General features: G+C 35.8%; 1 protein-coding gene across 15 annotated transcripts in view; it reads right to left on the minus strand.

The window, feature by feature from the left end:
- Positions 1–5989: 5989 nt before the first annotated feature.
- Positions 5990–16137, minus strand: part of camk2d (calcium/calmodulin dependent protein kinase (CaM kinase) II delta) — a 107369-nt gene continuing 97221 nt past the window's right edge. For 8 of the 15 annotated variants that reach the window (XM_031890449.1, XM_031890602.1, XM_031890527.1 and 5 more), the window contains 4 exons: positions 11316–11391; positions 8880–8974; positions 8458–8683; positions 5990–7803 (listed from right to left, as the gene is read on the minus strand). In XM_031890449.1, coding sequence (XP_031746309.1) covers positions 7800–7803; positions 8458–8683; positions 8880–8974; positions 11316–11391 — 401 coding nt within the window. In that variant the 3' untranslated portion in view covers positions 5990–7799. 15 annotated transcript variants of the gene reach the window in all.

Genomic DNA, 16137 nt, shown 5'->3' on the forward strand with positions numbered 1-16137 from the left:
AAGATGGATTGCCAACTCTAATTTCATTCTAATTGAACAAAGGATGTCAAAAGATTCATCCATTTATGGCAAGGTCATTTTCTAAATAACCTTTCTGGATCATATAGTGAAAAATGATTCTGGTTTGTTATTTAAGTAATGAAGTTAATAAAAAAAAGATTTTACTGTAAAGGAGAAACAAAATGTAGGTTGATTTATTCTGAGAATGTCATGCTATTATGCCCAAAAGACACATTTCTTAAGTATTTAAAGATTTTTTGCAATATATTTATGCTGGTTAAGTTTCTTTTAAAATTACACACTTATAAAATAGGAACACGATGATGAAGGGAAAAGTACACTCGTTCCAGATTGTTAATTGATACGGAAGAGGTGTTAAGATTAATACAATATTATTCCTGCCTTGAGGCTATGTTTACTAATGTGCTTATTCATGACCTTAATGCTAGTGATGCTTACAACTTTGAGATGTACACTATGTTCTGCACTTATAGAGGCTATGCCCATGATGTTAGCCTCTGATTTTTTGTTATGGTTAACCAGATGTGAAACAAATTTTGCACCCGTTGTTACATTAGCCCCTCCTTTATACAGCAATGCATTCCTAGCTGTGTAGGAAAATCATCACCTCTTCAACACTGATTATGGATTTCCCACAGATTTACAACAAAGCGTTATGTCTTCTCTTTTTCTTTGTACATCTTTGGGAAGGCATTTCTTCCAGACAACGCGGAGTTCCTATTGTGCCAGCTCCACAGTCAGCACACTAGGAAAGAGCCATTTTGCTTATATCAAAGAAACAGTTTTGGACTTCATTTGAGGTAGAAGTGCAAAACGAAGTCTAAATGGGTGCTTTGTCTAAGTCTGTGTTAATAAATTACCTTAATTACTACCATTTAGACCAAAAATGGTGCCATTATGGTATGTCTGGGCAAAGGACAGACATACAGCCCATGACCATAAAACTATTCAATTAGTGTTGAAAACACATTTAGTGCAAGGGATAAAGGTTATGAAACTCAGCCTGAATGTTTAAGACCCCCTTAGTAGGGGGAAAATAACTTCACACAAAATGTAAGAGGGAGAGGTTATGTAAAATGAATTCTAAGATGCTTAGCAAACTAATATGGCAGTGCAATGGTGTGTGTGTGGGGGGGGTCTAAGCAACCCCTTAGAGAAGCATTGGGACATACACATGCCGATATTGGTTGCTGTCACTGCCTACTGGCTCACAATTAGAGCCAAAACAATAGCTTCTTTAATCTATGTCTGATGTCAGTCAGCTATTAATTGGTTAAGGAAAAAACTATTAATTAGTTTAGGAAATCCATACACTGGACTGCATTCAGCATTTAGTCCTAGACAGTTAAAGCCAATCACATAAATGTTTAACGAAAAACACAAGAGACAGACCATAGCGGAAGCATTCACATACTTCTAAGGGAGAGATGAGCATCCAAGACAGTACTTCCTTTCTACCACTGAAAGAGTCTCCCTCACAGTGTCCGCCAGGATGGAAGAAATGGTTGGCACACAAATATGTTACCTGTTAGTGGAAGTGAAATATCACCCCTGTTATCAAAGAGTTGTATATTGCAAAGTAACATAACATGCTCTTGAGAAATATTCCTGACCTAAGGCAAACTAAAGAGGTATTGCCATACCTATCTGAGCAACACACATATTTATTTTTAAGTCACAGTATATGTGTATAATTTGAACTGACAGACTGAGGGATCTGATCAAAGCACCTTACAATCAACGCCTGCTAAATGTCCATGCACAGCCCCATTAAGTTAATATAGAGATGCTATAGAGACTTCCAGTGAATTAACTGGCCTCTCCATTCCAACTTAAGGCCAAGGGATATGTGCACTTTAACTCTATGCTACCATTACATTAGACCAGTATATCATTTTTAATCCTTCTCACCGTGCATCATCATAATGCAAAGTTGGAGAATGCATATTAAAATACCCAGGGACACTATAATTTCTCAAATCAAACTGGACAAAATGAAAACCTTTTCTTAGAATTGCCTTTCAGTCTAGAATATATATTTCATTTGTTTGCACCCAATGTCAGTTGTTTGTTTTTTGGTTGTCGTTAACATGTTGACACCCAATCAATACAACAACCCTGTTCTTCTGAATAAGCGGTTGAGTATGGATATTTTGTTCTACATTTCTGTTTTCTTCCACAAAGCAAGCATTTAAAAAAGTATGTACCTCAGGTAGCACTGTTATTCAGGCCTATTAATTGTTCTTCTACAGTATACATACACTTTTTCTACCAGCATAACCCTGTACTACACACTGCATTACCTTTTACAGCAATGTCACTTAATATGGAAGGTCTTCAAAGGTTCCATGGGGTTCTGAGAGATTAAAAAGTAGAAGGCAGACCTGGCTTCCCAGGAGCCCCATTTCTCTAGGAACAAGAAAGGTGCATTTATAATTCAATTATATTCATTGTAGCCCTTTTGAGACTAATAAAGCAAACTGTTAATTTTGAATTTGCTGATTCTGCTGGAACATACTTATGTAAAATGTAAATTGGATGCTTCACTTTTTTTTCAGAAACTAGATTCAATTCGTATGAATATCATGTATGAAGAACTGGGGCCGAAGTGCAAGAGCATTAAAGGGGTGCAAGAGTGTGGCCTATGTCTGTCATCACTCCCTAATTGTATTTTAAATTATACACAAGATGGGTAGGGTGAAGGAGGAAGGGGGTGTCTGTATTTATGGGAGCAGCTATTGAAATTGTTGACCAGAATAGGCATTTTTTTGATTATATAGTATACACCTTTTTGTATAAACTGCAATTGTACAATAAAAAATGAATTGCCCCATAATAAGGGCGTTTCCAAGGAGGTGCACCTATAATATGGAAGTATAGAGAACCATACAATAAATAATATGTAGAAGGTGCCATACTCCTTGCCTCAGGGGGGACATTGTCCATAGCCTTGAAACTTAAGAAACATGTACTGTATAGAAATATAAAAAGTGCAAAAATATGAAAAGGATAATTTATAATGATATTTAAATTTCTAATGGAAAATTAAGAAATAGTCCTTTACTAATATATTTCTCATTTATTCATGCTCGTGTATCAGTTAGAAGTAATAAAATGCATGGTTTCAATAACAATTTAGGCTTTCAATATGTTATACGGTATATTTAAACATATGCTTAGTCTTACTATCACCATGGCAGCATAACTAATCATCACAACTAGACAGAGATAAAAGACACTATTTATAGTTCAGTGTAATGTAATTAAGAATGTCTATTTATTGTTAGGCCTGAGTCACAAGCAAGCTGCAGCTGCTTCTTTTGTCTGTATATATAAAGCAATTACTAGTACATTTATATCCCATCAAAGTCAGGATACGAACAATCACCAAGAGAGTCAACACTTAGAGATTTATTGATCAATAAAAATAAATAGACCGGCAAACTTGGTAGTGTCTTTCCAGTAGCAGTTATTTGAAAGCCATTATTGGTTTGTTAAAAAGAATAATAATCTCAGGAGAATTTGTGCTAAGCAAAAAGAGGACGCTGGTAATTATACACCATGCAGAGTGATGAGGGGACACACGTTATTATGTGTCTAAAATAGAGAAAGCATTAGGCTAATATCACAAGTGGAGTTTTCTCTGCCTGTGTAAATATGTCAGACACTAATCAGCTACCATTTACCCCTTTTTGTGTTAATATGATTAGAACACTGGTTCTCTGATCTCTCTCTGGTGAATATCCAGGGGCGGATTAATGCTTATGGCCCAGTGCGGTCAGGGGCCCCTTGTAGCCTCTTTCGAATTTTAATGTACACTTATTAAAGGAGAAGGAAAGGTAAAAACTAAGCTTTATCAGAAAGGTCTATGTAAATACAGCCATAAGCACTCACAGAAACGCTGCACTGAGTTCCCTGTCAAAAGATTAGTTGTGTCCGTTTTCCTGTGCCAGAGACACGCAGCTTTTTGCTTTCTGCTCTCTCCTGCTCCCCCCCCCGTTTGGCTTCAGATCATCTGAACGTGAGAAATATGGGGAGACTTAAGGGCACTATTGAGAGAACTGAAGGTATGTCTGCAGCTTGAGATTAACTCTTTATTAGCCTTTCCTTCTCCTTTAAAAGTTTAAAAAACATTTAATCTGAATTGTTTCATTAAAATTGAGTCTATGGGAGATGACGCTCCTGCAATATGGAATTTTCTGGATAACAGATCCCTTACCAGTACTAAGTACAGGGAAATACCGCCAATTTAAAGGGTATGCTTACCTTAACTTTTCATTTATTATAGATAGATATGTTTTAAACAATGTTACAATTGATCTTTACTTTTTATGTGAATGTTTTTAATAATCATTTGCATTTCTTTTCTGCCTGCTTTAAGCCTGGAATGGAATATATCTGGTTGCTGGGGGGTCAGAGATCCCTGCCAACCAAAAAATAGGTTGAATGCCATTATTCAATGTAATTGTATTTTTTTTTAATTGTAATAGCTTATCTTTCTTTTCAGGTCCTTTCCTAATAATCGTCCATACTAAGATTATTAGTAATCTTCCAATCGCTGTACGTTAATAAGGCCCAGCAACCAGACAGCAGCCAATTGTCCAAGTCTGAGGGTTGCAGAACAAAATATGTCAATATTTAACACAAAGGATAAAAAATGAATCCAAGTTGCAAACTTCCTTTCAATACTAATGGGTCCATCACACTAAGGAGCAGATTTATCAACATTCTAATTTGATTTATTGAGAACAAAAAAAAGGAGAAGGAAAGGCTAGTAAAGAGTTAATCTCAAGCTGCAGGCATACCTTCAGTTCTCTCAATTAAATATCCAACATGGCGGCCGCAATAGAACAAATACAGCGTTCATTAAAATCAAATAGTGCAGGCAATATACAGGCTATCCAGGTTAAAAAAGGTAGCGATCAGCTACAGGGACATGAGGCCTTTCCAGTTATGGGGGGGGGTCGCTCTTTTAACCCTTTCCTTCTCCTTTAAAGCTGGCAAGTTCATAAAGACACTGGGAGTTGTAGTAGCAGAATCAAATTATTTGCCAGTTCAAGTTTTGGCAGACTCATTGATGGGGAGAATGTAAATCTCACAGTATTAACACCAGGGTCATTAGGGGACTGAATTTTTAGGTTTTAACAAGTGGGTGGTGCCACCAACAGCCAATCAGACTTCACCTATTAAAATTTTTTGGTTTAAATGTAAAATGCTGCCTTTCTCACACTATTCATGTCAGGGTTCCCAAACTTTGCACAGTCGGTCACTGGCTGACTACATATACAGGGTTAGAAAAAGTGGGCGGAGCCACCAACAGCCAATCCATTTCTACCCATTACATTTCATTGGTTTATATTTAAACTGATGCCATTATTTAAGTATTAATTCCAGTGTTGTTAAACTGGGTATTTGCCGATCAATGTTAGGAAAAGTGGGCAGAGCCACCAACAGCCAATCACATTTCACCTATTTACTTTCAATGGTGACGTGTAAAATGCTGTCAGCCCCACAATTTTTATGCCCCAAACTTTGCAAAGTTGGTCACTGGGGGACTGCAGGTGAAAAATTGGAAAAGTGGTTTGGGCCACTAACAGCCAATCAGATTTCATCTATTGAATTTTATTTATTTAGTTAAATTTAAAATGCTGCCATTCTCACACTATTTATGCCAGGGTGCCCACTGTTTGTCACTGGGTGATTTGAATCAAGGTTAGAAAAAGTGGGCACACCCACCAACCACCAATCACAATTTACCTATTGACTTTTATTGGTTTAAATTTAAACTGCTGCCATTTATTAACTATTAATACTACGGTCCCCAAACTTTGCACAGTGGTTTTTCCAATATATTTAAACCAACATGAAGTTTGTTCTCAAACTTCTTTCTAGTTATAAATTAATATTTAAACTACCACAGTAATTCTAATTTCAAAAGAATAAAAGAGAAAACACACTCGCAACACCATCAACTTAATCCACGATTTTATTGACATTTTAGTTATATCAATCTTTTTATGGCAAGAAATATATACACTGTGCCCATCAGTATATTGCGACATTTCAAAGGATGATATATTCACCATGGTGCAGAGGTTTAGTAATGGTTTCCTCACATGGCCGTGTGGAAGACAGATTTGGTCTACAGTACTATGTCAGCATTTCATGCTAGTTTTGTTAATTAAGTATATGAAGCTACCATAGTAACTGGACATTAATATCAGCACACGATAACTAAATACTAACAGTGGAAGCACATCTAGAATAAAGATATACAGAAAACAAATTGCTGTTATTAAAATTTCACAGATTTCATTGGCAGGTTAAAATGGCTCAGCACATTAATTGGTTGATATAGTGTAGAAAATTGTGTGTATATTTATTTGTTAGCATTACTCAGCTCACATCCACTACTGAACAACATGTAGAGTCGTAAAAGAATTGCTTGGAGTTTCACAAGGTTGGATTAATGCGAATTCAAAAGTCTTTTTATTTTTCAGGATGCAAACCAAGGAAAACAATGACACCGCTCCACCATGCACGCACAGCACTAAAGTAACCAGCCCCTAAACTTGTTCAACATAACCATGTATCTAATGTTGAAATGAAGCACAACCCCTGGTGGGGGCTCAGGTTTAGTAGCACAGATACTGAATATGATCAATATAAATCCAGTTCACCAAAGTTTCCGTTAGAAAACATTTACAGACAACAATAGCATTCCCTGCATATAGTGTTGAAAGTTCCCTCTAGTTTATATATCTATATAAAAAAAACAATTGTGGTTTTGTAGCAGATCATTAACCAAAAGCAAATAGTGTGCACTGGGACAAAACAGGTTAGCATCAGTAGAAAGTTATTGGTAAAATTAAAGCAGTGCAGAAATAGATTTATTAATACCCATCACAAAAATTGTAGTTATATTTTCCATCCCTATTATTATAACCTTTAAAGCCCATATCCTTTACAACATACAGTACACAATAGTTTAAGTATTGTTTCAAGACTATACGGACACAAAAAATACATATATCTTTTAAGCATTATATACCCTGAATGTAAAATTGTACTTTTTCATATGCTTAATTATCAAAAAAACTACCTATATTAGCCCCCAATCGTTACCAATATACACTCATTAAACATTTATCTGTGGAGTATATAAAAAAAAATATATAGAAGAAATAGAGAAAACTACTCCAAAAATCTTTCAGACTATCTAAATTATATTTTCATTATTTTGGAAGGTAATTCAAAGTGACGTACAACATCTACTGTGTATGACTGTTATAGCAAGGATCTAAATTGTATTTTGTGCTAGACTACGATATTTCCCATGTTATGACACAATAGTCTGGAAACCAGGCAGTCACTGCCTATATGTTTCTATATCTATACTGATCTGTTTCTAAACTTTTGTTATAATCAAGTCTAATAGAAAAAAAAACTGTTGCCTGTGTGTACACTTATAGATACACACAGATATGGGTCATTTCCAAAGCTGACTTTCTTCAGTTGACAGACACTTGGCAAAATCATAATGAACCACTGAATGAAACAATATTGTAACTGCCTTCTTATTTTATTGAATCCACTTTAATCACCATTTACTGGAATGTTACGAACTTGAGCAGGAGTAGACTGCAGCAGATCTCGGAGGAGGAAGATGTTCTTAATTATGGAAACACCCTGCTGCTGGGACAAAGGATAAGGGATTGAGTCCAAAATTTACCATCCAGTTGTCTTGAATATTTGAAATAAAGGCTTGCAAGGTTTATTTAGCTGAAAAGAAAGGAATAAAGGTTAAACACATTTTTTTATTCCATATTAACCATATTTGGAAGCACATTTAAGGTATGTTTGTTCTATGAACAACATAAGCCTTATTCTATATTGCATTAGCAGATGATGATCAGATGTAGGAAGGGGTATGGTTTATCAGTTGCTCTGGCTGCTGCTATATACAGTTATAATTCTGTGGGTCTTCTTTCATTTACGGCAATAGGGAGTGCCGTAAAAAGTCCAGGGTGTGCAATTAATTTGGGTTCAGTGCTGTCAGTAGAGTTTCACATTAACTTGAATGGAAGGCAAACTCAAAAAATATGTGCCTTCTGATGTGACGAGGCATAGGGCTTTAAGGTAAAATGTGCCAACAGTATGCTTTAAATAATTTTGGAACATAATGAATATTAATTGTAATATGTATTTTCATTGTGATTATCCTCATCCCAGAGGAGCAAAGAAACATAATATAAAGCCAGGAAACAGGTTAATAAATTTTTCAGTTTATTTGGAAACTACAATAGCATGAATTGTGGAAGAAAACTGAGGTTCTACTGCAGTTGCAGGTCTAGTCATAATATATGTATGCATATTTCAACACTGAAGTAAACTGGCGGCAAATATAAACCAGCAGCTTACTGGGATGAGCCTTACTTCGGTATTGTTGGTGACCCAGAACGATGGAAGTGTACATTCTGCCATTTTCCATCACGACGGTGCCACACACGGGTCTCCTCTGACTGCATTGTTTTTGGCATACCGGTGGAATCCAAATACTGGGTGAGACGAATGTATGCTATGCATGCAGCATCTTCTCCAATCAGATGAACATGAGGATTCAAGATAATAGTATGGACTGGCTTGTTGCTCTTGGACAGCGCTAAAAATCAGTAACATAAAACAATGCATTGATTTATTGGAAAACCATTTCAGTTACAGCTTTGTTTTTCTAATCCCTCAGCATGTATCTGTGCAAAAGATTTTTTTTCAGGCATTTAAGTAACTTTTGTCAAGGGGAGCATTTTTTGGCTCCAAAAAAAAGACACACAAACAAAACTGGGAATAGGGAAATATACCATTTTCAAAATAAAATCGATGGAAGTCCATTCCTTCTACTAGATTTCCTAGAGCTTCTGGTTCAAATGATGTAAGGCCTGGGTCGCAAATCTTTCTGTAAGCAGATTATAAAAACACCAGTAAAACAACCTTTTCTATTTATAAAATGTATAAACTATATAAATAGAAGCTTTTGAAAATCAGATATCTAAAAAAAATACAATATTTTTGTATATAAAAGAATGTATTTTTTGAGAGACTTTTTTTATTTTTCCCCAATTGGAGCAACAAATTTAAAAAGTATAACAGATATAAAAGTATAACAGATATATCCAAGGTAGAAATCTTTAATTGAAATAAATGAAAATGAGAAATATTTGACACTGTGTTACAGAGTGGCTATGGTGTATACACTAGGGGAAAGTGAGTTTAGAGTGCAAAATGAAATAAAAAAAAAAAACCAATATGCATTTTTATATAAACACACAATCTGTAGTTTTGCGTCATCAATATAAACCATATGGTATTTACAGATAATCAAAAGTTATTTTGCAGGGCATTTGTGGTGGTTTCCAAATATGGAATATTTAAGTTACCAGATATATACCAAATATACCAGGTACAGGGTTTGTTTGGACACCAAACATACGTTGTTGAACCCAGCAAACCTGATACTGAAATCATGGCAAGAAAAATGTTACAGATCTTTGATTAATCTGTCTAGAAAGGCAATGAAAGGGTAATCATTATATTATAGTAGGGGTATACTTGGGCTATCTGGGCTACCTTTATCTGTTCTGCTTCTGTGCTAAATAATCACTGTCTAACAGAATAAAAATACCAGTGTGACATAGCAGGTTCTAGGTTATTTGTGGAATTTTTATACTAAACTATACTATATACACATCTTTTTTTAAGCAGATTTATTTAACTGATTTTTTCTTAAGTGGATAAGTAGATATTGTATTAATAATTATTTTAGCATAGAATGAAGCAAAATGTTTAGATTTGTCTCTGACAGAACATACCTGTATCCATTAGCAACCATCAGTCACTGTTCAGTGCAACTGAAGTTCAGGGCAATCTAATTCAGAAAAGGGCCAATGGCAATTATTAGGGATGCACCGAATCCAGGATTCGGTTTGGGATTCGGTCAAGATTTGGCCTTTTTCAGCAAGATTTGGATTTGGCCGAATTCGTCGCCCTGGCCAAACCAAATCTTTAAAATCACGTGACGTGACTTTTTGTCACATAAACGCAGAAGTTGAATTTTTTTTGCCACATGCACGGTTCTCTTTAACCCTTCCTTATCCTAATTTGCGATGGGTTTGTGGTTCAACAAATCCAAAATAGTGGTTTTGGTGCATCCCTAGCAATTACTTTCTGTATTTTATCCATTTGACAATAAGGGGCTGATTTACTAATCCACGAATCCGAATCAGAAAAATTCAGATTGGAAAACGAACATTTTGCGACTTTTTCGTATTTTTTGCGATTTTTTCGTTGCCGTTACGACTTTCCCGTAAATTGTCGCAACTTTTTCGTAACCGGTACGACTTGCGCGAATTGTCGCGACTTTTTCATAGCCATAACAAATTTCGTGAATTGTCGCGACTTTTCCATTGCCATTATGCCTTTGGAGAATTGTCGCGACTTTTTCATTGCCATTATAACTTTCGTGAATTGTCGCGACTTTTTCATAGCCATTACGACTTTCGCGAATTATCGCAACTTTCGTATTGAGAGCTCGAAAAAGTTGCGACAATTCGCGAAAAAGTCGCAAAGTACCGATCATTACGAGAAAAACACATTCGGATGCTTTTCGGACCTTCGTGGATTAGTAAATGTGCCCCTAAGTGTTGAATACAAAACTCAAAATCAGCTTAGTTATTAATAACTGCTTGAAAAAACTGGACTGAAATCACTTAAAACGAATGAGGTGTAGTTAATTTTTTAGTATATATTTTTAAACATGTTAAATAAAATGTTCCTAATGATGTTCTGCTGGCTGTGTTGCTTGGGAAGAATTTTCAGCTCTTGCTCCACTGCCTGAAAGTACAAGAACTGTGGCTTTGTAACAGATAGAAGCTTTGATAGTAAACAGACAGCAGCAATTATCATACTTTTGAGCCATGGAGGATGGAGCTGAAAATCCCTTGGAAGCAGTACCGCTACCTCTGGCGGCTGTCAAAAAAAGATGTATCAAAGCACCCTCTAATAAAAATCACAACTACATATAAGGTTGCCACCTGTCTGGTTTTGAAAATTGGGCTGTTTGGGTCAAAACTGCCTGCCTGGATTTCCAAATGAGGAAATCTGCCAATTTGGGATCCAGCAAGTCCATATTTAAAAATATTAAAGCACTTGTTTGACTTTTTTCTTGTTTAACCTGAGCTAAACCTTGCTAAATAAAAATACAGTTATCTAAATATTTGCAAGCAGTTGATATATCTTACGTATAGGCTTCAAAGTCTCCATTATTTATGGCTTCAATTAACTGCTCTGTAACTTTGATGATTTCTTGTTTGCGAGCTAAAATAGAAAAGAGATGGTTACCAGAATTTAGTGAAACAATGACATATATAATCTTCATATGTTATACTTAGCAAACATGCTAATATACATGCTAAGTAGCCTTAAAAACAGAACACTGGAACACTTACTTCTGAATTCTAAACTGTCTCTTGAAGCAATGCCAGAACTATTTGTTCGGAATATGTTGCCTTTAGGGGGACATAAATGCACTATTCTTAACACCAAGAGTCAGCTGGAGCGGAATAAAGGTCACCACCAGTGGACTGGAGTAGCAGGAATTGTTTTTTGGAGTCATGAAACAAGCTTACCATCTGGGACTCTAATGGATGGTCCTAAGATTTATACCAGAAGATTGCCAGAAGTTGACAATTCTATCATTATTATTCTGAGAATGCACTCTCACTTCGAAACCCAAGTAGACAAATTACAGCCCATACAGAACTGCTGTACTTAATTTGGAGTGGAAGCCCTGATCTTAACCTAACTAAAGACATGGATTGAAATAGAAAGCTACAAAACAGACTTAACCAATATCAGTGTCCACCTCATGAAAACACCTGTGGCTAAATGGAAGCAAATCCCACCAATCAGTATGAGATGTTGGAAAGACTTTAGTCTGGAATTGGTAGTACTGTGAAATCCATATAATATGTTTAAGGGTCAAATTAGGTTAAAGCAATGATGTCTGTAGAGTACATGGACAGGCAGAGGGTTTGTAACTTGCTCAGGGTTCCCCAGTTTTATCTAGCAACATCAAAAGGATGTACTCCATAAAGAAACGTAACAGTGGTAAATATTCTTTAAAGAGGACCACCAACCAAAAAGAAATGTCTTGCATTATTAATTGTTATATAAGTTAAATCCTCCAGCTCTGTTATTCAGATGGTTTGCAACCTTGTTTTCGTTAGAGCCTGGAGCGCAGAGAACAACCATACACATATAATGGTTTTAATAGGGTGCAAGATAACTTTCCACCACGGCTGTACCTGAATTGAATATGCAGCTTGTATGAAGCTGGTAATGTTTTATATACTGGCTCCATTCTGGTGGCTCCTCCATGGAATATAAATTATAGCTATAAATATGAAAAATTCACCCAATAAAAAAAATAGAGGTGTTTTTGAATTTAGCCCACTGCCATTGTACCTTCAGTGCAACAACTTTGCATATATCGGTAAGGTGCCTTGCCCTTTTTTGCAGTGGGATTGATCCGAGTAGGTGATTTAGCCCTGGTTCTTTTAAAATGTGTCTTGTAGCTGTGGAGATTGTTATACACTGCTCCAGAGCTTGATATATAAAACAAAAACCTGATAAGCCATATACAAAAAAAGTAACATTAGACAAAGTCCCATAAAGAAACAATGTTCTGATGCTAAAGACTTTTTCCTCCATATACATCCTAAAGTTAATCAATACATAACTATTTCAAACAGATTAATAAATTACATGCAAGTCCTTTTAATTTTCGCTTTACCATTAGTGTAAGTCTAGTCTTATTCTTTGGCTACATTATGTGCAACCAAAAACTATATTACCCCAGATGAGAAGCCCACATAAGAGAGTTTTTTCTTTCATAATTCTAACCACTCTGAAACCAGAAATCTGAATGCTGTGGACCATAGCAAACTTTAATAACGTTCATGCATAAAACACATATGCAGGAGCATGAAATTTAGGGCGATTACACGACTCAGACTGGGAGTGGGAAATTATTTCCTGATGTTTTATTTTCTGTGCTGTAGAAGATTTAGACTAAATGGTACTGTCTGCCATGACCCTAAGAGACTATGGAAACCTTGCACAAAGGTACAACAACGCAATAACAAAAAAAGTTGCGAGATGAACACTATGTAATGTTTTTCAAATATAAGACTTGGTGAGAAATTGCAAAGCCCACAAAACATACAAAAATACTCCCTTATCTAATATACCCAGGTCCCAAACATTCTAGATAATATATATAGAATTTCTTTAACAAGATTGATTATTTTTGTACAGGCTATTATTAGCTATTCTGCATGTACAAATTAGTCAGTGGAGCTTTGGAGGGTCACATCTGGCCCACAGGCCAAGCAATGCTATGCAATTTAAATGGCAAATTCCATGAGGCAAGACAACATCATAGTTCTCAAGACTGTATCTCTCATTTATTAGTTATAAATGCTAAAAGAAAGGTGGCTTTAGGAAAGAATGTGCAAAAATACGCTTGATTAATAGAAATACGCTAATACTAATAGAAATTTTTATAACAGTGAGCATACATATATACTTTCATTTGCAAAAATGTATGTCAATTCTTTATCCAGAATATTAGGATATTTTCCTAACATAAAATGTTTGAAAACTGACAGATTGGTCAGATAAAATATTAATTTCAATTCAAATGGCTTCTATACCACCTTTATGCTAACTTAAAAATATCACTCCACTCCTATTCCAATAGCGATTTCTTCAACTCAGGTCTTCTTTTTGTCAGTTATTTCTACTTAAATGTCTATTACCCTTAGTAACCACACCATTACTGCCACTCCCCATGTTTGGTACCTTGGTTATCTTTGATTCGCCAATAAATTACTAAATTATGGACCATAGTGATTAATTATAAATATCACACAATGTGTCAAACAAAAGTCATTCTTTCATTATGTCACGCACTGAAAACTGCAACTTCTGCAACTTCTCCTCCAAAACTCAAGTCCAGGTTCATGCATCTCACCAACTGCTCTTCCTCTGCCATGCTACTTTACCATTTCCTACACAAAATTCTACTATATTTCAGGATAACACTGATTCTACTATCTCTCACATTTAAAACAGTTCACAACTATGCTCTAACCTACATCTCTGAACTTATATTTAATTACTCATCTGATTATTATACTCTTTTAACGGTCGACTATTTAACAATTCAATTAATTATATCTTAACATAACACAAGAAATGTATACCCTTGCTTAGCCTCTGGTATACATTATAAGTCACTGCAAAGCTCAATGCCATATTTTTCACTTTGCAGTCTCTTGATCTTGCCCATCCCACACCATGTGACCTATTCCCCCTACTCGTATGACTGTAAGCTCTATGGAACAGGGCTCTTTACCTCTTTTATTGATCAGTTTCTGTATGTAATTTATATGTGTGATGCATATACATTTTATTGTACGGTGCTGCAGAATATGTTAGAGCTTTATAAATATGTTAACAATAAAACTGAAAAATTAGGGAGTACATGACCGAAAATGATCAAAATTGGCCTAAAATAAAAGATGTGTGGCAAATTTTCAGTATTAATCAATCAAGAAAACAAGTATGAAACAGTTATGTGGCGCACTACCTGTTCTATATTTTATTATTATGTTGTAGAACAAACATTTAATGTACATGTCTCATTGTGCAGTTTTGCTTCTATAGACCCCAAGTTAACTTACACTGCACAGATGAAGAAGAATTACGGGAGGGCTCAGATTCATGCAAATGAGTCTTTGAGTAAGTGTTTTCTGTGCACTTTGTTGCTGAATTGATGGAAAGAAACACAACATATGAACAAATGAAAATAAAGATGTAGAGAATGACCAGAATCTTCAGCAGGCACTGACAGCAGGAACGACCACTGGGGCACTGTAAAGATGGAGCCCAATTAGGTGATGAGGAGGAAAGAACAGAAGAGGAGGAAGATAAGTAGCAGGAAGGCTTTTGAGCAGGAGAGAAGCTCCTCTTGCTACATTCCTTTGTGAAAGCTGCACTTGGGGCATGCAAAAATGGAAAAAAGAACAAACAATATAAAGAGCAGGAGAAATCATAAGCAACACAACAAGTAAAAAAACAAGATGTATAGAAAGAGGTGAGGTGTACAATGATATGGGGATGATAAGATGAAATGATGTATCTGTTCAAATGCCAGTGTCGTCTCCTTGAAGTAAATAAAAATCCTTTATCCTCTAGCTAACATGTAAAAAAAAAATCACAAAGGAATGAATATGAATACAATTGGTAAGATATAAAGGAAAGGTAAACATGCACTGAATTCAAATGTTTCTAATATGTGAGCAAGACAGTGGTATGCATAGGCGGATTTTCAATAAGGCAAGGGGAGGCTAAGCCTCCCCAAACCTGCTTGGCACCTTAAAAAAACAAAACAAAACAAAAAGCCTCCATTTCTGCACTGTCCTGGAAACCTTCTGTACCTGCAAGCCGATTATGCTGGATCTTTCTTCTTGTGGATTCTCCAATCAGAGCACAGCTTTCTTGACAGACAGTAAAATTGACCAATCAAAGCACAGATGTGCACAGGGATCGGGAGATTTTGAAAACTGAAGGCAGTGCAGAAATGAGGACTGAAAAGAAGAATCTGCGGCTGAAACTTTACCTGAGAACCAATTCTCAACTTTTGCTGCAGATTTCAGCCCACTCCCACAGGTGCTATACACAGGTGCCATACACAGGTACTATACAGTTCTAAAGGCTAAATCACTAGTTGAAATTAAATAGTTTTTTTGCCTGATCTGACATTTTTAATATCCCTATCCCCTACCCTAACAGATGAATGGTAAGTTAACTCTTTCCCCCTGAAAAAGCTCATTGTGCTTTTATATATTTGTTGTTTTTTGCACTTACTATTTTGTTTTTTTACTTTTGTCATTGTTTTGTTCAACTATACAAGAGATAGTTGGGAGGTTAATTTTTTACACCAGCAGCAAATCCACTAAGTCTCACATTAGCTGTAGGTCAGACTCTGTATGGCCC

This window comes from Xenopus tropicalis, chromosome 1, assembly GCF_000004195.4.
Source record: "Xenopus tropicalis strain Nigerian chromosome 1, UCB_Xtro_10.0, whole genome shotgun sequence".
Classification (NCBI taxonomy): Eukaryota; Metazoa; Chordata; class Amphibia; order Anura; family Pipidae; genus Xenopus; species Xenopus tropicalis.